We start from the raw sequence: 22883 nt of genomic DNA, 5'->3' as shown, positions 1-22883 counted from the left end.
ACAGTAAAAGAAATTGAATTATCAATTCTTTCTACTTCTGCTTTCTTCCCTCTCTCCCTCCATTCCTCTTTCCCTTGAAGTTATATTATGACATCTAATTACCATTATGTTTAAGGGACTAGTAAAACATCCTTCCTTTTCAGCTGGGGTTACTCTGCTTGCCATCCAAGCATTTTACACTGGATCAGGCATCTTATTCTTAGCTAAAAACCGCAGACTTTTTCTGATATGATAGGCTTGTCCTCCCCATTCTTACAAAATGGACTTTTTTCCTTAATGAACATGATTTGTACTCTGTTAGACCTGCACATGGCTACCATTCAAGTAGATCCATACATACTCATCTTCTCAAGAGACAACATAAATCCAAGATTATAGCCCAGAACCACAATGGTATATGAACCAAAATTGCTGAAGCAGTATGACACAGCTAAGTGAATTCTCCATCAGATCAAATCTCTGTTGGCACAAGGATTTAGGCACATAGGCAGCATCTCAGGTACTGAGATAACAGCCAGTCAAATCTGTTTCTGTGGCAGACAATAAAGGATGTTAGCATGTTAGATAATTCAGAAATCCAAGTATGTGTGTCTCAAATTTGAGTAATAACACTAGTTGATAAGCGGCAAATTTCAAGTGTCAAGCCCCTAGCATCAAACCTTTTAAGAAACCAGACTTCAGTAAAAAAGCTAATGCCAAGTTACAAATTAAATTCTGGGATAGCAGTGCGCATACACTGTTGGGCAAGGTATTATTGTAAAAGATGCAAAAACCTGGGAACATGTATACTGAGAATGACACACATTTGCAATGCACTATCACAGTCTTTTGAAATGGAAATCTAGTTTTGTTTATGAAGGAGACATAAATAAACCCAATCACAAGTCTCTGACACTAATCTAGTTATTTATTCTGGAAAAGGATTTCTTTTTGAAGACTACAATGCAAAGCACCATAAGTTTTATGTAAAGCCATAGCAATAGCCCATAATCTGCCACACACTTGAACCAAATCCAGACAGAAGTGTTTCATATTGATATATTTGATGGACTAGATCCATAATGGAACAGCACATTTTTTAAATGAAAAAAATAGATCAGATTTGCATTTGTAAACATCAGATGGAGGAAAGAGTCAAGTAAAATTGTAGAAAAAAATATTTAAAAGCCCCAAATGCATATTTTAACCCCCTTCAAACCAGTTATTCTTTAACAGACTCTGTGCCACGATTTGCACATAGGCGGTATGTGTAACACCATTAAAATACTTCTCTTGGCCTCTCCTCATCTTGTCTTCTCTCAAGATACTTCTTATATCTTCTTGGACAGCCTTCATTTATACTACTCAGTGCACTGCTAGGACATCAAGAATCTCTGAGGATGAAAGTTATGTGTGGTGGCATACAGTCACTTTAGCCTGGGTATATTCACTGCAAATAGAGCAGTCAATTCAGATTGTAAACCTCGTTAGTCAGGTTACTTAGAAAGAGCCAGCCAAGGAGTGAATACTGCTCTGAAAAAGTAATGTATTTCTGCATCTCTTCTACCAAGGGTGGAATATTTTTGAAACTTATTTATTGCACAAATAAGGTACCATACAGTGAAATTTCCCAAGCTGCATTGTCAGAATGGTTTGGATGCATAAATTCAACCAGCCACTCTGAAATAAACATAATTCAACGGCCGTTAAAATCTTGATATCGGCTGCATTTATTGGATTATATCCTCCAACTCACCGGGATGTAAATTTCCAGCCATAACCTGTGCAGCAATAAACTTCATTCAGCCACAAGAGTGTGCATGTGAGAGGACTGCAAATCTGCTCCGCCAAACCAGAATTAGCCGGTATTGCAGGAATGAAAGAGCGTGGAGATTTGAAATTGCAGGGAATGGAGACAAGGCGGTGCAGAGGACGAGATGCCTGGGGGGCAGGCAGCCCCAGACCGATGCCGCACTCCTATGGAAAATAAACCCCGGGGCGGTGAGCAGGGGCGAGGCTGAGCTGGCGCGGACGCTAAGCGGAGCCGGGCGCAGGTGGACACCGGAGCCCGCAGCAGCCCCCGGGGTCCCGGGGCGCGGAGCAGCGCCGCGGGTTGGGCTGACAGCGGGGGCTCGGCGCCGAGGCGCGCAGGGACGGCGGCGCTGGCGGAGCTCGGCGCGGTGAGTACCTCGGGAGGAGCCAGGAGCCACGGCAACACACCGGCACCGGGGCGGGCGGGGAACGCCAAGCTGCCGCGCCGCTTGCGGCAGAGGCGCGCTGGGCTGTGTGGGGCTGTGCTGGGCTGTCCCGGCGCGGGGCTCTCGGGGCCGGGGGCGGCGGCCCCTCGGAGGCGCGGCGGGCCGGGAGCGCGGCTGCCGCAGCGGGGTAACTCGCGGTCATCCTTTGTGCTCTGCGGGCGGGCGGTGCCGCAGCCGCGCCGCCTCCCCAACGCCGCCCCCGCCGCCCGGCTCCGCCGCAGCCCCCGCGGGCCGAGCCCGCGCCCCCCCCCCGGCCCCGGGCTGCGCTGCTGAGCTGTCTCTGTGGCAGCCCCGCGGCCCCCGCCCCAGCTCTGCTTCGCATAGGTGAACCGAGCCGGGGTGCTGGGAAGGCGACGCGTGTGAAGCTCCCAAAGCTGCTCTCTTGGGAGAAAAAAGTACTTCCCCTGCCTTCGGGCCGCTCCCGAAACAGGGTGTGAGCCTATACAAAATAGAGGTGATCGCCTAATGCAAGCTGCCATTTCCCTCGGTACCAAGAGGAGAAAGCTGTCCGCTATCTGAGCCAATTCCGCCGTCCCAGGGGACAGGGCACCACGCGTGGGTCACACCGGGGCACAACAGCACCGAGGGGTCTCCGGGAAGGCCGCCCGATCAGGGCTTGGGAAACATCCCTCAGGGAGGGACAGCAGGGCAGCAACCCCGGTCTGGAAACGGAACTGCTGCCGACTTTAAGCAAACTTGTGACCCTGGTAATTAGTTTAGCCTTTTAAGCATTTAATTTCCCTGAATTTGTGTTCCTTGCCGGGCACACATTGTTATGCACTGGGGCTCTGACTGGCAGAGCTGACCGGTGTCCACATCTCAGTGAAGTTGCTGACAGCTTAAGTGCTCGGCGTGTCAGCCAGGCGAAGTCAGACTGCCAAAACATATGACAACCAAAATAAACCATGTTTTTGGCAATGCTTCCTCTGCGTGTCTTCAGCAACCAAATAATTATATGTGGCATGTTTACTGGGAATATTGCAAGGTAAAACTCATTACTAGTTATAATTTATTTATGAGTTATCCATTGAAACTGCCTTTAAAGTACAATTTTCTTCTATAATTTTTAACACGGAGGCAGTCAAATGCTGGAATAAGTTGAACGAATATATGTAAATTATTCATCATATGGACTTTTTATATCAAGAGCAGATGTTTTTCAGTGATCTAGTTGAACTACAAGCTAGAGAGCCATAGCTCCACTGATGGTACATGGAACTTGGGTGTTTTGCTACTAACTTTGGTCTTGTTACGGCACCTGCATTTGTCCCTAAAATAGCTCATGAGTCAAGTTTTCAAAAAAGCTCAGCACCTTTGCAGGCACTAATGCTTGGGCCATGTTTCTAAGAGCTCTGCATACTTTGTGTGCATATAGTCTAAAAAGCTTTTCTGGGAAAAAAAAAAAACCTAGTTCATTTCCAGGTGACCAAACAAGAATCCAGATTCTCCTCCCTTTAGATGAAATTCCTTCTGAGGGGCTGTATTCAAGCACTGTTACTGTGAGTGGGTCTTCACTGCCTTGCTTGTTGGGGAAACTGGCTGGCTTCACAAATCATCTGCTGTCATTTTCATTCCAGTTTCTCTAGGATTTCACAATTGCAAAGAGTCCCTTGGGCTCCTCTGCCTTTCATGAGCCTGTTCTTGGCAGTGCTGTGGTGTGGGAAGAAGGCTGAAGGCAGGTAAGTGCCTTTCTCCTGGGTGCAACAGGCCATGGGGCGATCAGTCAGTCCTGGGGAGGGGATCCAGGCATCCAATCCTTGCTTTATGCAGAGACTGAGAGCTTGTGCAGTAATTGGAGATTACCTCCCCTGCTTTTCAGTGTATTCACTCTGAACTTGTGACCTTAGTGAAAAGTTAATAGTATGAAAGTAATAATAAGCAAGAATTCAGTTCAAATGGAAAATAATATGCATTTTCTGAAGATTTGTGGGGATTGTTACAAGCGTGACATTAACTTGCATCTACTCAATCTAAGCCCACTCTGTCAGCAAGATTGCAAAGAGGAGTATCATAACTTTGCAGCTCAATATCAATTATTTTTCTTCAAATAATTTAAAATATATAAAAGATGTGCCTGTTTCCTGTACAAAGAAGAAATTTTTTTTGTATCCAGTATAAGGATTCAGGTGTGCACAAAACCAGTCAAAAGTATAAGAGAGAAAGGTGAGGCTTTACATTTAATCTTGACTCTGAATCTTCAGTTACATAATTTTGTATTCCATTATCTAAGATGCACTGTAATATCCTTCATACACTTTCGTTAATCTTATACAGAGCATGTGCAACAGCTTGTGATTTTCCTTCATTCTGCCTCTTCTCATTATTTCCCATTAGCATGATTATTCACTGTGTTTATCACCTTTATGCAGCTAGTCTCTCTCTGCCTTGTGAGTGGGCTGAATCCTCTGTAAGTAGTCCTGTAACCTACAGCAACAGAGGATCTGGCTCCAAGTACGTTATTAGGAAAGGGTTGAGATGTCATCTTTACGACCTACCTTTTGTAGAGGAAGGGTGAGGTATAATCATGACTAAGGCTGTCCTCGTTAATTTAATTAATAATATAATTTAATAATTGTGACCAGGTTATCATTTTGTGGTTAAAAAACCAGTCTGCACCACTGCGTGGCTCTGAGTTGTTCCCCTGCTGCCCGTCCTGCCTCAAACACTCTGCAGGACCTCTAAGAAGGACCTCTAAGCACCATCCCCATTCTCTGTTTCTCAGTTTGGAAATGAAAAGCATTTCAGTATCCGTTTCCACTGGCAACTCGTCAACTGGTGACAGCTTATCTGCCTGTGCGGCAAGTGTTAAATGTGCACAGTTCTTGTTCCTCCTGACTGTGTCACCAATACCTCCCATGGCCAAGTTAGGGCTAGTGGCAACTTAGTCGCTAAAGAACATCTGTTTATGAACAATTTGCTACAGGAGTGCAACATATTTTAGCTGCAGCTCACTTATGAGGCATATTAGTGTGCTCTTGGAAGAACCTACGTGCTCAAGCTGCCCTAAGTTACCCATGATTACCTGCACTGCAAGGAAGGGTCAGGTGGCACTTGACTACAAAGGGAACTTAGGCAGCAGCCAGGCTGGAGAGGCTGCACGTATCAACAGGTGTTCACTGGTGTCTGGGACTGGCCAGCTCTGACTCCAGCAATGGATTACTGTGGAATACCTCAGGGCCTTCTCTGTGTGTTTATCTAGCAATAAGAAAAAATGTAAAACAGTTTGGAAAGGTAGTAATTTGAGAAGCAAAGTATACTCACGTATTTAAAGACAAATTTTCAGTTGGTACAGAATCTGGGTTAGTCCATTCACTGCCTGTTTGCAGCAGTGAGGAGCCAGCCCAGAGACACACATTCTGAGGGCTCACAGGAGACATAAGGAACTATTAAAAACAGTTTTTGATAGCTTTTTTCTCTCTTTCAACTGTCGTGAAGCTGATGTTTCTTTTTATTTCTCTGGAGAAGAAAAGAAGACAAAAAATTACCACCTCTGGTAATTTGTATCATTGCATTTCTAGTCTCCATGGAAACCTATGTGCTGCTCCACAGGTAAAATTTGAATCTGTTGCAGCAGAAATCAGATGGAGGGAAGACTGGATTCTGCACCTTGACTGTTAATCAATTAGAAGTGTTTTTGAAATTATTTTCACCTTGTGTTGCAGTCTTCGCTTAGAGTAAAAACAGAATAAACGGAAGTAATCAAATTAAGCTAGTATGGCCTGATCCTATGTACACCTATGCACATCAGCCTGCCACTCAGTTTGATTCTGATATGCACTGACATTAATTTGGAAGAATTCTTTGTGTTGAGTAGGATTATAAGGATTAATACTATGGAAACTGAAAGCACAATAGCAAACTGTTGTCAGGTTGACTCTAATAAAAAGCTTCCCAGAGAGGTAGTAAAAATTGCCTTGTTGTGATTTATGTAAGCAAAGCATTTCGAAAATTAAGACTCTTAATTCCTTATCTTTTGCTGTCTTCATTCTTGTTCTCCCACTGCTAAGGAAGAAATACACTCCCAAACTGGTTTCCTCTGAAAAGATGCAATAACTTCATCTACCGGCTGCTTCAGGATTTCACTTTTTGACTCCAAGCGTTATGAACTTGAACACAAAGGCACATCATCTTACTGGGACAGCAGAAGGTGACACAGAGGAGTAATATACAGAGAGAGACCAGTCTTTTTTGTGACCACAGTCAACCCATGAGGAGTGAGTGCTCTCAGCCACCTAAAAGTAAGTAAAACATATAGTAATGGAAATAATGCAGCCTACTGTCAGCCTCTGAATACTCCTGCATAGACAGCCATGATAATAAGGTACACAAAGAAATAAATTACCTGGACAATTTTCTAAGCATTTTACGTTTGAACAATGAAAGCACAGAACTCACTACAACTGCACTAACCACAGTGGTTAAATATGATCGTGATTGATGGTATTCACTATAACCAAACTACAAAATCTGATCATTTTGTATGAATTTTTTAGCTGTTTTCTGCATTTACTTCAGAACACTGCGGACAAAATGTATGCTAGTCGAGAAGATATTGGATATGATTTTGGAGATGACTCAAAAGTTGGAAGTAAGCCAATTAAACCCAATCCAAACATTGATGGAGGATGGGCTTGGATGATTGTACTTTCCTCTTTCCTTGTGCACATACTCATCATGGGTTCCCAAATGGCCCTTGGAATACTCAACATGGAATGGCTTGAAGAGTTTAATCAAAGTCGTGGCTTAACAGCGTGGGTTAGCTCCCTCAGCATGGGCATCACACTCATTGTAGGTATGTGCCAGCATCACATATTTCCAAATTATATAGATTTTTAGAATGTGTTTGCCATTCATCCCTTAAGTATTTTCTTACAATTGTGCCGAGTTCACTTTTTAAAGTCACCAGGACACATTTTACAATCTAGATGGAGAAAGGGAGTAACAGGGAAGATGATAGGGAAGACAGTCCAGGAGACTGACTGCATGAGCAGAAAAGGAAGCCTGTGACTTCCAGGTCTCACTAGAATTAAGAAAACAGATGATCTGTGAAGCTTAGCGTCCTCCCCATGCTCTATCTGTGAGGACAAAATGTTGAATTTGCACAGTTTATATTTCAGTTTGGCAGCCAAATGAAAATGTATTTTTTTTGTTGTAGTTGGATCAACCCAAAATAATATCTGAAGGAAATGTTTGTGTATATATGTACATACACATCTAAGACCCTGTAAATGAAGATTGAAAAAGTTGTGTTTAGATCTGCCTAAAATATTTCACTGAAAACAAAATAAAATCCTTAATTTCTGGTTATTTGTGAAAAGTCTTGCACTCACGCAGCATCAGCATTGGCAACAAGGGTTTCAGCTTATTCCTCTGTTTAAACTGTCCCTTCTTCATGGGGTAACTTTGATTTTAGGTCTTACAGGTATTTGCTAAGAATTTAATTAGTTGGTTGTATTTCTCTTTCCATGATTTTAAGAAGTAATATGAAAAATAAACTGAGTTGCATGAGTTGCCTGATGTTTAACATTTTATTTAAAACATTAAGAAAATTAGGGTGAAAAATTATTAGAGCATAAAGAATTAAATAAATAATTTATTATTTCTTTCATGTTTTTTAACAGGTCCTTTTATTGGTTTATTCATCAGCATGTGTGGATGCCGCACGACAGCTATAATTGGAGGGATACTGAATGCCCTGGGTTGGATACTGAGTGCCCACGCCTCAAATGTGCACTACCTCTTCCTCACCTTTGGAGTGACAGCTGGTGAGAGCTGCTCTAATGTTTGAAGGTTCTTTCAACTATTTTTGATTCCTTTGAAGCTTACCTGAGTGAGTAAAAAGGGAAGGTAGACTGTAAAGTTATTCCAGCTCTGCTTTCACACTTTTTACAGCCTGTTATCTTTTTAGAAAACTTATTTATTCAGTGGATTGGGCCTAGTGACTTCTGTTATCATTTAAATCTGCCATGTGAAGGTGGAACTTTTATCAGTTTCACCCAAGTAAATACATTAGAGGACATTTTTAATTAGGAGAATTAGTGTAACCCAAACTCTAACAAGTAAAATTTAAAGATTAATTTTATATCTAGCTAACTCCTCTCCTTGTCACAGGACAGAATAACAAATGTTTTCTCCGAAGTTGCTCCGTATTAATAGAATACTGGATTATGATAACTCTGCACTGCTTCAAAACATATTTTAAAGGGTGAAGTGGGTTACAGCTGGTAGGCAGCTAAGATGCACACAGCTGTTCACTCACTCTCCCACAGTGGGATGGGGAGAGAATCAGAAAGGTAAAAATGAGATAAAGATAGTTTAGTAGATAAAGCAAAAGCTGGATGCACAAGCAAAACAAAGATAAGAAATTCATTCACTACTTCCCATGGGCAGGCAGGTGTTCAGCTGTTTCCAGTAAAGCAGGGCTTGGTCCTGTGTAATTATTACCTGGGAAGACATTGCCACAACTCCAAGTGTCCTCCCTTCCTTCTCCCTTCCTCCAGTTTTATTGCTGAGTACAACATCTCATGGTATGGGATTTCCCTTAAGTCAGCTGGGGTCGCCTGTCCCACTGCATCCCCTCCCAGCTTCTGGTGCTTCCCCTACTCATGGAGGGTGAGGAACAAAAAAGGCCTTGATGCTGTGTAAGCACTGTCCAGCAACAACTAAACCAACTGCCTGTGTTATCAGCAGTGTTTGGGTCACAAATCTAAAACACAGCACCATATGAGCTGCTAGGAAGCAAATTAACTCTATCCCAGCCTCACTTAGCATAATCCACGGGGCTGTATATCGTACATAGTTTCCAATAACGGTTATTCAGATTGTATCAACAACCACTTAGAGCAACCAGTATTGCTACAATTTTTAAAATCAAAAGGACTGAAGTAATTTTTTGTCATTTTAATTGAAATTAGATGTCTAGAAAACCTTTTGACATGTGTAAGAGCCCAATCAAAATACAAAGAGGCATACATGTTTAGACATCTTCCTTCAGAGCCAACAGATCCTTAGTGCTTGAATGCTCAGTTTCTAGCAATGTTTCTTGTGAAAAAATTCAGTTACTTGAAGTAAGTTATGTAGAACCCATTATTAAGTGCTTAAAGCACTACTCCATTTTATTTGCTGTTCATTTTTGAAAAGAGATACTGTTCATAGATATGACACAAAAAGGTGAAAATTATCCATGTAAGAAATACAAAATTTGTTCTTTAATTACTATCAGAGCAATACTGAGCTGTTCGAGGGGCTTTGAAATATTACTCACTCCACGGATAACATGGCCAGTTATGTTTGCAGATGAGGCAGTATCTATGTTATATTTGCCGGAGGGAAACATGAAGAAAAGGGATTGTTTGCAATACTAGTAATAGCTTCAGTACTCTGCATTCTCTTAAACTGTCCTTTCATAGAATTTCATAGAAATCTACAGAATTTCTATACATAAATTTTAATCTAGCTTTCTGGATGGAGAAATGTTGAGACTAGCAAAGATCACTCTGATGACCCTTTATACCACCATACCATAGACTTCAGTCATGTTGTAAATTCCTGAACTAAGAACAATGATCACAGAGAGGATTCTGCCTTTTTCAGGATTTCTGTTTCCATATTTTTTTAATATAATCAAGCAGGCAGAAATCTACAGAATTCTTCTTGCAGCCCATACTGCTTTTCAGAAAGAGCACGCAAAAAATCGCAAATGGCAGAGATTATATGAAGAATTTAAAGAGGGGTGAAAACTATATTTTCAGAAAAAAATCAGAGGCAAACTTTTATGTGACGTGGAGAAGTGAGGTGTTGTAGGAATAATTCTGGCCAGAAAAGCAGTGTAGAGATATCTGAGAGGTTCTTTCCAGCTCCATGAGGCCTCTGCTCACTGTCCCCTCCCTCATGATCTCCTCACTCTCCCTCAGTCCCTGCCTGCTCACTCCTATCCTCTTGTTCACCATCCCCTCAGTCCCGGCTCGCCCAGGGGAGTCTCTCCATGTTCTCATGGCTGCTGGCTGTAAAGCTGCTGTTCCCTTGCAGTGGCCACCTCTTGCTGCCGTCACTTCTGGGCCTCCACACTGTGCTTGTGGGCCTGCTCATGGCTGCTGCCTTCAGTTCGCCCCTACGATCCCTACCTCATCTCTCCATCTGCAGCCACCCTCAGCACATTCCTGAAGGGCCCCTCACCTCAGGGCTCCCTTCCCCAGCTCCTCCCAGCCTGGTCCCCTCAGCAGGGCCTGGGCTGGTTCCTCACTGCAGCTGGCAGCAGCCCCAGGAGCAGGAGGTCTCCTGGGGGGCAGAGAGGCCTCCCTGAGTCTGTGGTTGGGTTTGGGGAGGGACACTGGCGCAAAATAAAAGCCGAATTGTGTATTTGCCCAGGAAAGAAATAAATACTTCTAACAAGCAAAACGGGTCAGCTCTGGCCAGGGTCACAGCTGTGATGTTGAGGGGCTTTTTTTTCAGGCTTTCGTGGAATCATGGCTTTCTCTGGCCTAGCTATAGCTAGATCATGCTATAGCTGCATGCAGCTACATTAGCACCTTTCTAGGAAAACTTCTAGGCTACAAAACACTTCTGAGTTACAATCACAGTGAGTTGGGAAGCATCTTCCACATATACCTGTTCCAATCCAAATTCCTCTATGAAGAATTTGCTGCGAGAAAAAATGGTGAACTGTTACCTCTAATGATGTTTTTGCACAACTCAAGGCTTTCTGCTCAAAGTATATGCCATGAATACCCTGGTTTTTATCTACAGGTGAGGGTTTTTCTACAGAATTAGAGAACTGCCTTGTAAGACTGAGCAGCTACTGTGTGGCCCTCCCTGGAGTGCCCAAAGAGAACCAACCTGGAAGCCACCTGAGGTCCCACCTGCTAGCCCCATGTGCTGACTCCTCAAATACATGTCGTGGTCACTATGGCTCCACAGCTACTGAGCAAGGACAGGAACTCAGTGTGAATCTTCATTGCTGGGGAACTTAGGTGAAAGCAATAAGATGTGCTCACTAAGCAGTTTGGGTCACTGATACCATCAGATGTGGGTATTATAAATGCAGATATTTCAAAATAGGCTGTGTCTATATTTGTCCCCATAGTAACTGTCACTGACTGGTTGTGGGACATTTGTAACTTTCCAGGATTGTCATGCTGACCTGAGATAAAGGTTTTATATTCCATGTGTTAATTTTTCCAGCAATTAATACCAGTATTGTATTCTCACTGGAATGAGTACTGCAGAATTTGGAAAACACTACAAGACAGAAATGAAAGCTAACATCAGAATTTAATATTTATTATTGATTTTACTATTATGTTTACACAAAAATTAGGAATAAAACTGATTTGTTTTTCACTGCTTTTTACATTGTTGGCAAAAAGTTCAGATTTATTTTATTTTTTTTTTCATAGGCATTGGAAGTGGCATGGTTTATCTGCCTGCAGTGGTCATGGTAGGGCAGTATTTTCAGAAGAGAAGAGCACTTGCACAAGGGCTCAGTACCACAGGAACAGGGTTTGGAGCTTTCCTAATGACTGCCTTACTGAAGTACCTCTGCACTGAATTTGGGTGGAGGAATGCCATGTTCATCCAGGGGGCCATCTCCCTGAACCTTTGTGTCTGTGGGGCACTTATGAGACCACTGTCTCCCAAAGACCTCTGTGAAAAATACGTGGTGAGAAGTGATAGTGAAGAAAATCGGGCAAAAGCTCTGTCCCATTCGACAGAGACTATAAAATCTAATGGAGTTCTCAGTGAAGAACCAGAGAAAAAAGAAGAGGCAGCAAATGAAGAAGTGCTTGGCAGTGTGCAGCACATAGAAATTGGAGGTAAATCTGGAAGTGGAAGGCGTATGTATGGACTGCGCATCCTTAAGACAGTGAGCCAGCTGACAGTTACAGTCAGGAAGGGCTTTGCACTCTGGTACTCCAGCTACTTTGGAGCTGCATCCCTGTTTACCAATAGAGTATTCGTGGCCTTTATAATTTGGGCTTTGTTTGCCTATAGCAGCTTTGTCATTCCCTTTATTCACCTTCCAGAAATAGTCAAGCAGTACAACTTATCTAGGCAGGACAATGTATTTCCTTTGACATCCATTATAGCCATTGTTCATATTTTTGGTAAAGTTATCCTTGGAATCATCTCTGATCTCCCGTGCATCAGCACATGGAATGTCTTCCTCATGGCTAACTTTACCCTGGTCACCTGCATTCTTACTTTGCCACTAATGCAAACATACGTTGGCCTGGCTGTGGTTTGTGCTCTAATAGGATTTTCTAGTGGCTATTTTTCTCTAATGCCTGTTGTGACTGAAGATTTAGTTGGAACTAAACACCTTGCAAATGCCTATGGCATCATCATTTGTGCCAATGGAATATCTGCTTTGTTTGGACCACCCTTTGCAGGTAAAAAGTTCAAATTGCTAACCAAAAGATGTTTGTGTAATGACTGTGTGACTCTTTATATTATTAAACTTTCTTATGCTATGAGCATGTGTAGTTAACAAAATCACAGCTGCTCCAGAATGGATGTAACATCCAGCTTTACACTGTACAGATTTACAGGTCACATCTGCTGGGTTCCAGCTCACTGTCCTCACATTGAAAATTACAGTTCTTGGACATAACCCTAAATCTATTACAATCTATCCTTACAATGGTATGTTTCCTTAAACAGTATCTTATGCTTCTTTTTTTTTTAAATGAGAAAGGTGTAACCTATTTTTTCATGTTTTGTGTAGTATATACACTATACATACTCATTCCTTTACGCACATGAAGAAACGGTGATTAGTTCTCAGGGTAGGCAGCTGTTTGTACCACAGCATTAGCCCAAGGACTGTGGTGTGTGTTTGGGTGTCACCACTCTAAGCTGCCAGTGGATGTGTTGATTTAACTAACTTTGCTTTGCCTTCCTTCAGCCAGAAATACCTACTTTGGGGACCACACTGCTCATAACCTCTTTACTGCCATCCCCAGCAGAAGGGAGAAGTGTATGTATGTTATCCCTAGAGTTACTTAGGTTTAAACAGACATTCATTATAAATTTCCTCATAGAAAGAGGAGGGGCAGCACAGACGAGATACAGGTACTGATTGTCAGTGCTACACCGGACTTCAGCTCTCTTTTACAGAGGTGCTGAACAGAAGAAAGTGATAAGAAACCTTGGGAGTCATGGGCATGGTCAGCCAGGGGCAGCTCTAGGCTGAGGGGAAACCAGCAGCACACGAGCAGCCCAGAAAAGTAAGAGCCCCTTCTCTCCCCACCACTGAGTGAGCAACACGAGTGAGAAGAAAGCTTGCTCAGTGCCCCATGAAAAGCAGCAGTGTTTTATTCTGCCATGTTCCCTCAGCACCTCCCAGTCTGTGCTAAACCTGTCTCTGTATTTGGTCTTTTACGAAGCAAATTGGATGCAACTAGCTGATGTAAAGAGAGTTTCTGGTCTTGTAGGTACATCACAATGCAGCCAGTGTGGTGCGAGGGAATTTTGCTGGTTTGGGTTCTCAAAATTTCCTGAAGTAATTTTAATGTGTTTTTGCAAAGGAACTGAGGTTGGAATGAGAGTCATTGCAGTACTGAGATTGTATCTCTTGAACAGTCTTCTATTGGTATGTGAGTCTTGGAGACAGCTATAGGGAATGTGTTTGCTTGCACAAGGCACGACATTTGAACTAACCAGTATTGGGCATTTTACAGAGGCAGTGGTAGGGGGGAAGAACTAATTGGTTTGGGATTACAAAATGTTGATTTTAAAATCAGATCTGTAATAACTTGCTTGAAAAATATTTTTTCCTACAAAGCATCTGTGGATTTGACAGAGATGTCATGAAAGAAATGTGAAGTATTTTTTGTAATTTCACACGCACTGTACCTTTTTGTCAAGCTTTGTAACAAACATGTTTTGTCCTTATTTTCCAGGTTGGATATATGACATCACACAAAAATACGACTTTTCTTTTTACATAGCTGGATTGCTATACATGGTGGGAATAATATTTTTACTTATACAACCTTGTATTCAAAAGAAACAACCAAGAGAGAAATCTACAGAAGAAGCACAAGTATAGAACAAATCCCAGAAGATTCTTTTACAGAACGTTTTTATTTTCATGTTTCTATTGTGTTGATAGAACCAACCACATTTAGCTGCACTTGAGTGAAAAGCAAATGTGCTCCATAATGCTAATAAATTATTGGAAATATGCTTTCAAAATTAGTTAAGGTATTTTACTTTAGAACTATCAAATACAGCAATTAAAAGCACACTGCTAGTATTTTAATATTAGAACAATGGTAAGACCCCTTACCCTTGCTTCTCTTTTAACTTTTCACCATTAACCATTGGTGAAAATCCATTGACTGCAGTGCAGTTACTCTGATTTACACTAGTCCTACAAGAGAATTTGGTCGGGACATGAATGATTTATAAAAGTCCTTCCTGCTATGTATTCAATCTGATAAAAGATTAGTTACTGAGAATAAGAAAATGATTGTATTTCTTGCCTGGCTAGTCAACTACTGTTGAAATGCTACTATAATAATTCCATTAATTCAGCATACTAAAATTACTATTTCTGTGATGCAAATCTGAAGAGAAGTTCTCATATATTTCTGAAATGATTCAGTTGGACTCAATAAGTCCCTTCTAACTCAGAATATTCTGTGATTCTACTTCAATGATTTTTAATTTTTGTTTTTTTTAGGGTACCAGCTGCATCTAAAGTAGCCATCCTCAATACATAGGCTGCATTATAAATGCTGTGACACTTAATGCACCTGGAGTAAAAAACTCATAAATGCAGAAACAGGAAATATATGGAAAATATCATTGTGACTGGAAAATGTTTCCAGAAACAGTTTGAGGTCTCTGGCCCCTTTACCTAATTAGAGTTATTGTAGAATTTAATAACATTGCCAGTGACTCCTTCCATGGGAACGAACTCTACTACAGCACACTAAATTTTGTTATAATTCAATTTAATTGTTCACAAGCCCTGTTACATATGAGCAGTCATGTTGCTGCTTATAATGTACACCATGAACTGACTAAGAGTCATCATGTTTGAGAAGTTTATTCACTAGAAAATTAGATACTGGAGAACATGGAATAGCTAAAGAGCATTTAAAATATTGAAATAAATTTTTTTAACATTAAGCCCCTGGTAACCAATGCAGAAGGTGTTGTATGGTGGTACAGGGCATAATTTTTTCAGCTTTGAGAGGTGAGTCTGATGTTAATTTTCCTGTCAAATAAGAACCACTGTAAGTTTTCATCCTCTTAGCTTTTTGAAAGTTCATTGCATGACAAATCAGGTTCTTAGTTTAATATTGCTACGTGCTGCTGGAATTCCTTAAAAAGCAATTGAAACTATTCAATTATATTGAAGAACTATTGGGAAACTGTTCAGTATGCAGTGGTATCAATATCCTGATCTTCTTTATAGCTGCAAGGTTGGTTAACAAAATGTTCTGAATGTGTATTGTTCTATATTCCAATTCACCAGCTTCTTAGTGTTGCACTTCTACAACTGTTGGCAAGAACATACTTTAAAGTAGATCACTGAAGTGAGCCAAGTTAAAAAAGAAAACCTTAAGATACCCTGATACTTTAAGATTTACATCAGTGCAATCATATAGGGTAGTTATGTATGGACTTTAAAACTCACATAAGACTACTGAGGTGGCACTGAACTGCAACAGTGTGAACACACAGTCAGGAACTTAAAATCAACTTTTGTTATTGGAGAAAATGTGCACGTAAATTTTCACATCAGTTCTTTGTTACAGGTTAAATGTCTTCTTGGTGGGAAAGCTGCTGATAGCTCATTTGAACGGAACTATCTTTTATCGGTGAAATATATGTTGAAGTGATGATTTCCTTCATTTTCCTTTTTTTTTGGAAGATATGTACCCTTTATACATAGATCTTCACTTTGTCTTTTGTCAAAAGCAACTTTATTTGCATATTGCAGTAATAAATAATATGTTGTTCACTTGTGATATCTGCAATATATCTTTCTATGGAGGTCCTTACAGGGCCACATGTTGGGAATAAACTTACATTCCCCAAAAATGCACTTTCTATGCATTTAAGTTAATACAGTATTTTAGACACATAATGAAATTTGTATTTGTCATTATCCTAAAATGAAATAATCACAAAGAGGAAAGAATATATATGGAAGTGTTTCTTACACCTAAAGATCAAAAATCACCAAATGTTTCCAGCGTATTGGTATATAGTTGTAGAACAAAAAATTCTTAATCTGAATCAGCAAATATTTAAGTATTAAAGTACTGGTTTATAAAGAAACAGAATTATACAACAACCCTGTATTAGTAGTTTTTCATCAATTTCTAAAATTCAAGTTTAGTACTTGGCATGTTAAAAATTTGTAAACTCCTTACACTCTTCAAATATTAAACTATTATATACAAATACTGAAATCGCTGGTTTTAATACTTAGGTCCTAAATCTAGTCAATTGTAAATGATGTATTAATCAGCCTCTATAAATGACAATGCCACAGCACCTGCTATAAGCCACGGAGGATGTATAGCCTAAATACAAAACAGAAAAGTCACAAAGAAGAACTATGACGTTGCCACAACCTGTTCTATTGCAGTAACTGCTATGATGCTGATTAGAACACAATTTCAGGATACCCAAAGTTGTAATAGTTACATGTTGCTCCTAGTAGGGCATATTTTGTTTTTTCTCTTTCAATCCTTAAAAAAATCTGTTTTCCTAGTAAAGAAGACAAGTCCTTGTGTCTGACCCAATAAACAGCCAGGCCTTGCAACAATTGCTTCAATGGAAAATGCACCTTTAGTCAGTTAGGTTTTTGTTCTGAGCACATTGCTTCTGCCTCCTTTGGGGCTGCAGCTGTAGCTGGCATTTGTATGTGTGAAGGTTCCCAGCCCACTTCCTGTGGGGGCTCTTCCATTTCAGGTGTGGTTGTGTCACACGTGCTCTCCACAAGATCTTCACAGAGCACATTACTGTCACATAGCTACTTGTAAGAGAAAGTAGAGGCTTAAAATCATCATTTGGCTTACTCGCTGCTGATTATTCTACTACACAAAATGTGTTTAGACAGCAAAGAGGCCTTGTATGAAGGTCACTTGCAGTGCAAGCTGCCCATGCATTTTGAAAGATGCAGTGATAGTTAAAACTCACAGAACATCAGCAGAAGTTTTGCCCAGTGTTGTCAGTGCAAGATATCGCATGTTCTGTGAAAAATCTGAGAGCTGGTTTTGGTATGATATCCATGGCTTTTCTGCCACACTAAAAGCAGCTGTAATGCCACATACTTTCCTGGTGTGTAATTCATACAGCTGCTCTGAAATCAACCAAGCTGTGTAAGCTGATGCCAAAAAATTTGTCAGGATGTAGAAATTGCATCAGAAATACAAATCTGTTTTCAAGGTAAGAAAAAGAAGCCTTGGGGTTTGAACAGAAATGCAATTTTAGAAAACTTTCAGATGTACTGTAAGGATTAAGCCTGTTTCTCAGGAGATGCTTCCCTCTTCCAGAATGACTCCATAAACAGAATCAGGTGAAAATATTATAAGGAGGAAGAAAAAATGATGTAATTTGTTAGATGACAGAACCATCACAAAAAAAAATTAGGAAGATATTCTGCGTCAGGTATTATCTCCTCATTGTAAGTTGTACAACACAGAAACATTGGTTCTTCCCCCAAATGTTCCACTTTTCTACAGGTGCAGTTGCAGGAGCCTAAGTGCAGCTGTACTCAATGACTCCAATGCAAGTGATAACAGAAATAGAAAAGCGCAAGTCCTGGTGTAACTTGTGTTACACACTGCAGGTGTAGCTGGATACTTTGAACTGCTTCACTCACTGCCTACAGCAAAGCTGTCTCAGAGCACGTGTGGTCCTGGTTGTTCTTGTGCAGGCACACACAACATCCTAGCACGTTGTAGCAGAGGAAGAGCAGAGATCATTGGGGAAAAAATGCTGTTTAAGTGCTGAAATGAAAATATAGGAACATTTTAAAAGTTTTCTTTACATTTCTGCTTACTCCCTGCCTCTTGCCATTCTGCTTTGCCCATGAAAAATGGAGACCATGAAGTTAAAAACAGTGTAGACTGGTTTTTAGTATTGCATACTTTTATTTCCTAATACAGTGCTCTATTAAAAAAATACAGGAAGAAAAGCAAAGCCGATTATCCCGGCCATTCCCGTGGCTCTGGATTATCTCAGCCATTCCTGAGGCTCAGGGTTATCCCAGCCGTTCCCTGGCTCTGGATTCTCCCAGCCGTTCCCGTGGCTTTCTCGAGGCGCGGTGACAGCCGCCCCGCCCCTGCGCGCCCTCTGGCGGCAGAATCGCCTCGCAGCGCCCGGAGCTTGAGGAAGGGCTTGTCCAAAATATCCGAAACTAATCCCACCCTCGACTCGTGCCTATCACAGGATAGCAGCTCACTGGAAGAATATTAGGAAAACACACACTGTGCTTACACGGTGGTGTCCATGTTAGGACTTCTCTTTCTTTTGAGGTGGAGCTTCTTTTACAGGACATAAGTATAGTACCTGGTGAACAATTTAAAATACTCTGAAATGCACATTGAAAGCATCTGCATCCCCTGAAGAGCAGGATTTATGCTCAGAACTACAGTCAGAGAAATGCCATGCTTGGGGTAACAATGCAGATACCTGCTGAGTTCAGCCTACAAGGATGAAGAGCACGGGATGGACACACAGAGCTCCCACCCTCCACTTTCCAGTCCTGAGTGCAGAAACTGTTCTATTTCCTCTGTTCAGAAATCTGAATATGCTATTCTGTAATTCCACAGAGAGCACCAGTTCCAGTCTACACATAAATTAGTCTGGAAATGAAAACTCACATTATCTGGGCAAATTTTTATTCCTTAAATATACTGCTGAAATGAGAGAAAGGGAACGTGGCATTACTAGTTCTAATAGATGATTGCATTATGCCAAAATCATATATTTATTATTATGCAACTTAATTCTTCCCAGGATTTCTTTAAATTCCAAAATACCCAAGGCTTTGTGTTAAACTAATAAAAAGTTTACTGCCTGCCACAGTACCTTATCCTACCCCACTCACACTCTGCAAATGATAGATGAATTCCAAATATACTGACAAATAATTTCCTGGTCTCTCTTCAATCCATTCTCTTCCTCTCCTTTAGTTATTTTTACTCCCTTATTCTCCCTTCAGTTGTTCCTCAATCACAATATCAACTGCTTTATCTTCAAACTGAAATAAAGCCCAGAACTTCAGCAAGCTTATCTACTCCCATCTGGCCTTCATCTCTAAATTAACAACACGCTCTATTTTCCTGTCTCGCCATTTCCTCCTGTGCTTTCTTTGCCCCATCCCCTTTTTCTTGTGCTTACTTGAACTCATTCTCACTAAAGCATCTGTAACGCCTTTGTAGCCACACCACAGGAACATCAGCACAGCCCTGTCCTCTGGATCTGCCAGTCTGACACAGAACTTTTCTTGAAATTCTGTCTCACATAGCCTCAAAATAATACAAACCCTGTGAGCAATCTCATCCTGATACAGTCGTGAAATGCACTCTGTATAAGACATGTCCCACTCTCCATACTACAAGTTTAATCTGCCTCTCTGAAGTCTTTCAGAGCATATCCAGTTGTCACAGCAGAATCAAGAGAACTAAACCCATTTTTAACTTCCTCATAAGGTCTCACTGTTGCTTATGTTTTCATTAATTGCTCCACCCATAAATTGACAGGCTTCATTCTGGGCTTCTACAGCACTCTTGGGGATACAAATAAAGTTATTTTTCTCTTTAAAACATTTCTTATTTTCCATAAGCGAAAATCTTTTTCTCTCCTACCTGAATTATTAAAGCAGCCTTTTCTCTGACTCTGACAGGGATAGAATATACAATTTTGAGGTATTCAGACCCATAGAAATAAGCTTCCTACATCATAGCTCTGAATGTATTAGCTTTCCATCCCAATTTACTGACCCTGCACAGACTGGAGAGCTGGAACAGTTGACCTCCAAAAGGCCTTTCCAATACATCTTCTCTCTTTTGCACCAACAAATTGCCCCTCATTCTCCTGCAACTTCCAGGCTATCCTTCCAATTCCTTACCCCTCATTTGGCATGGAGAGGTTACCCTTAGCTCCAGTTGTCCAATAGTGGCAACTTCTGTTATTCACTCTTTAAAGTTTCAATTCAACATGTTCATACTATTTCCCATAATTTCCAGAGAGCTGGGAAGAGCTTCCTAACAAGCAAGCAAAAGTCACCTCTAACAGTTCCTTGCTGCAAAGTCTACAAAAAATACTGAAAAAACTATCTTTCCTTGTGCTCATGTCTTTTGTCAAAGACATAAAATGTAAGGAATGGCAATGACTTTTGTCTGGTAATGAGTCCAGCATAAGGGGATCCCAGTCTGTGGGTGAAGTTTCTAGGCACTAAAATAATATGAATCATAACACAAAGCAAAGGTTTCACATTTCCAGTACTTAATTCTGGAAGTAGTGCGTAACACCATGGGTTGCAATGGAATTACCTGGATCACTGTGTTTATTGTAAAACAAAAGCTTGCAGGATAAACACAGCCTTTCTAAGATCTGGTTTTTACTGCACCCATTCAATTTGATACATTTATTGTCTCAAAAAACCCACCAATCCTTATTTACTTGTTGTCTTAAGTAAAGCAGACAGATTGATGATTATGTTAAACCAATGAGATGAATCAAAACCAACAGGCTGCACAACAAAGCTAACAATTTCAATTTGAATTTTTGGGGTTTTAAATTTTTACTGTTTCAAATCTGTGTGAAACCTGAGAAAGCCTGGCAATATCTTCAAGCTCCAGAAAGGAAATGATGTACAGGAGCAATGGGACAGGAAGCCATTCCAGGAAGTCACAGTTACCTCGGCACAGATTGAGGATGTTCCAGAACTCTGGCACCGAACACTACAGCAATCTGAACTGGGAAAAAATGAAACCAAATCCGAGAGACAACAGATTTGTAGAAGCCTGAAATTTCTTTCCAGTAATGTCAAGTTATTTGGGTACATCTTTAAAAAAGCCACAAAACAAACCAACAAAAAACAGCTCCTTTTTTTATGCTTTTCTAGAGAAATATTATTTAACATGAATGTCCAGACTAATTTTTGGATCCACTTTTCCACATACATACAGATTTTTATGTAAAGACTGTGCTATTTACTCAGAGGGAGGTTAGTAAAACAACTAAAAAAAGTACTTCAGTCATATGCTTTGGGGAAAATAATGATGGCTCTGACATCATGAGTCCCTGTGGTTCTGCTTCTTATCATACATAGGTACAGTTAAACCAACATGAAATTGAAGGCAGTTCCCTTCTTCAGGGATGTGGCATTTTTTGACTCATTCCTTTGTGATCCAGTACAACACCAAACTGTCCTTTTTTAAGTCACCCACCTAGTGAGCTACTGCCCATCTCGCAGTCAGTTGATTATTTCTGCTTCTGTGTCCAACTTTGAACTTGGCCTTCTGAGTTGAACACTGTTTCTTCAGATCACTTATCTATTTTACCAAATTGCTGTAATAAAATTACTGGTTCACTATAAAACAGAATCCTGAATTCAATTTGCTACACTTTTAATGAACAATCAGTGGTACATTTTGAAGCTGCATGTTCTTTCCTAAGATCTAACAAAATGAATGTAGTCATCCAGATTTGTACAGGATTTTTTTTCCCTTATTTTTCATGGAAGTTGAAACTATACTGACTACAGGCTTGTTTTGATGCAGCAGTTTTCCTTCCAAAGTATTTTGTAAGATTAATTACAAAACTCAAGCTTATGTAAATACCTTTGAAAGAGCTTCAGAAATTACATGATTTTACTGTTAAGATGGTAAGATTTTTTTCTTTTTTTCCCGCCAAGTATTCCTAAGGTAACTATATGGGAGGAAGCTGCCACCTTATCTTCCTTCATGTCTTTGGATAGGCAGCCCAGTGTCCTGCAGTGGTCTTTTCCATGCTGCATCATACTGCAGAATCAGTTTGCTGTCAGTTCTCCTTTGCTTTTTTGCGTTCCAAGCATCTCAGTTCTATATAGCTGTTAATTTCTCTCAAATTCCTTATGCAAGTACAAAATGATCTACACAGTCAACTAAAAATGTTTGGGCTGATCTAATTCAAGCTGATACGTAAGAATGTTCCAAATCTTCTCATCCTGGCAATGATGAAGATAATATTTGCATTGTACATCTATTTCATGTTGAATGATCAAGCAGGCTACCACACAAATATTTGAGTTTTTCTTGAAATTATTTATTTCTGGAAATAATAGTGTGATCTGGTTTGGCTATTTAAAAGTATATTTAGTATTTAATTTGTTTTAAGTTTTCAATGAAATTTTCATTCTGCGAGTGCTGGAGAACATTCAATGACTTGTACTAATTGTTCACTCATCCTGAAATATAAGCAGACCTCTCTTCTCTCGCTTGACACTATCATCAATTAACTTTCCATCACTGCAAAACCAAATACAAAACCTTGCTCTATCCTCTTGGCTTTATGAAATTATGAAAATAAACTAATGATATGTTATTTCACTGCCCAAAAAGAACAGAAAACATCTCAAAACAAACATGGATGTTTACATCTGTATGGTAGTTCCTATAAATTTAGTAAAAT

At 40.5% G+C, this 22883-nt stretch overlaps 1 protein-coding gene across 3 annotated transcripts; it reads left to right on the top strand.

Annotated features, from left to right (window-relative positions):
- Positions 1-1817: 1817 nt before the first annotated feature.
- On the top strand, positions 1818-16219 carry SLC16A14 (solute carrier family 16 member 14). 3 transcript variants are annotated; one of them, XM_042042528.1, is made up of 7 exons: positions 1818-2159; positions 3815-3916; positions 6249-6475; positions 6731-7029; positions 7859-8002; positions 11633-12625; positions 14138-16219. In XM_042042528.1, exons 4-7 carry the CDS (start codon positions 6768-6770, stop codon positions 14284-14286), a joined length of 1548 nt encoding a protein of 515 aa, XP_041898462.1. In that variant the 5' UTR covers positions 1818-2159; positions 3815-3916; positions 6249-6475; positions 6731-6767; the 3' UTR covers positions 14287-16219. The 3 variants fall into 3 exon arrangements, with proteins under 3 accessions (XP_041898462.1, XP_041898459.1, XP_041898460.1); XM_042042525.1 differs by having other exon boundaries at positions 6245-6475; XM_042042526.1 differs by having other exon boundaries at positions 2072-2159; positions 6245-6475; positions 6753-7029.
- Positions 16220-22883: the final 6664 nt, after the last annotated feature.

Source organism: Corvus kubaryi, unplaced genomic scaffold (assembly GCF_017639235.1).
Source record: "Corvus kubaryi isolate FWS band 111438036 unplaced genomic scaffold, C.kubaryi_AGA036_p1.0 37397, whole genome shotgun sequence".
Lineage (NCBI taxonomy): Eukaryota > Metazoa > Chordata > Aves > Passeriformes > Corvidae > Corvus > Corvus kubaryi.
This window is presented reverse-complemented; position numbering and strand designations above follow the sequence as displayed.

Bases quoted from the DNA above. Each gene is read 5' to 3' on its own strand.
- SLC16A14 (XM_042042528.1), top strand. From the start codon at position 6,768: ATGTATGCTAGTCGAGAAGATATTGGATATGATTTTGGAGATGACTCA. The intron at 7,030-7,858 runs GTATGTGCCAGC...GTTTTTTAACAG, and splicing joins GGGCATCACACTCATTGTAG to GTCCTTTTATTGGTTTATTC. The intron at 12,626-14,137 runs GTAAAAAGTTCA...CTTATTTTCCAG, and splicing joins GTTTGGACCACCCTTTGCAG to GTTGGATATATGACATCACA.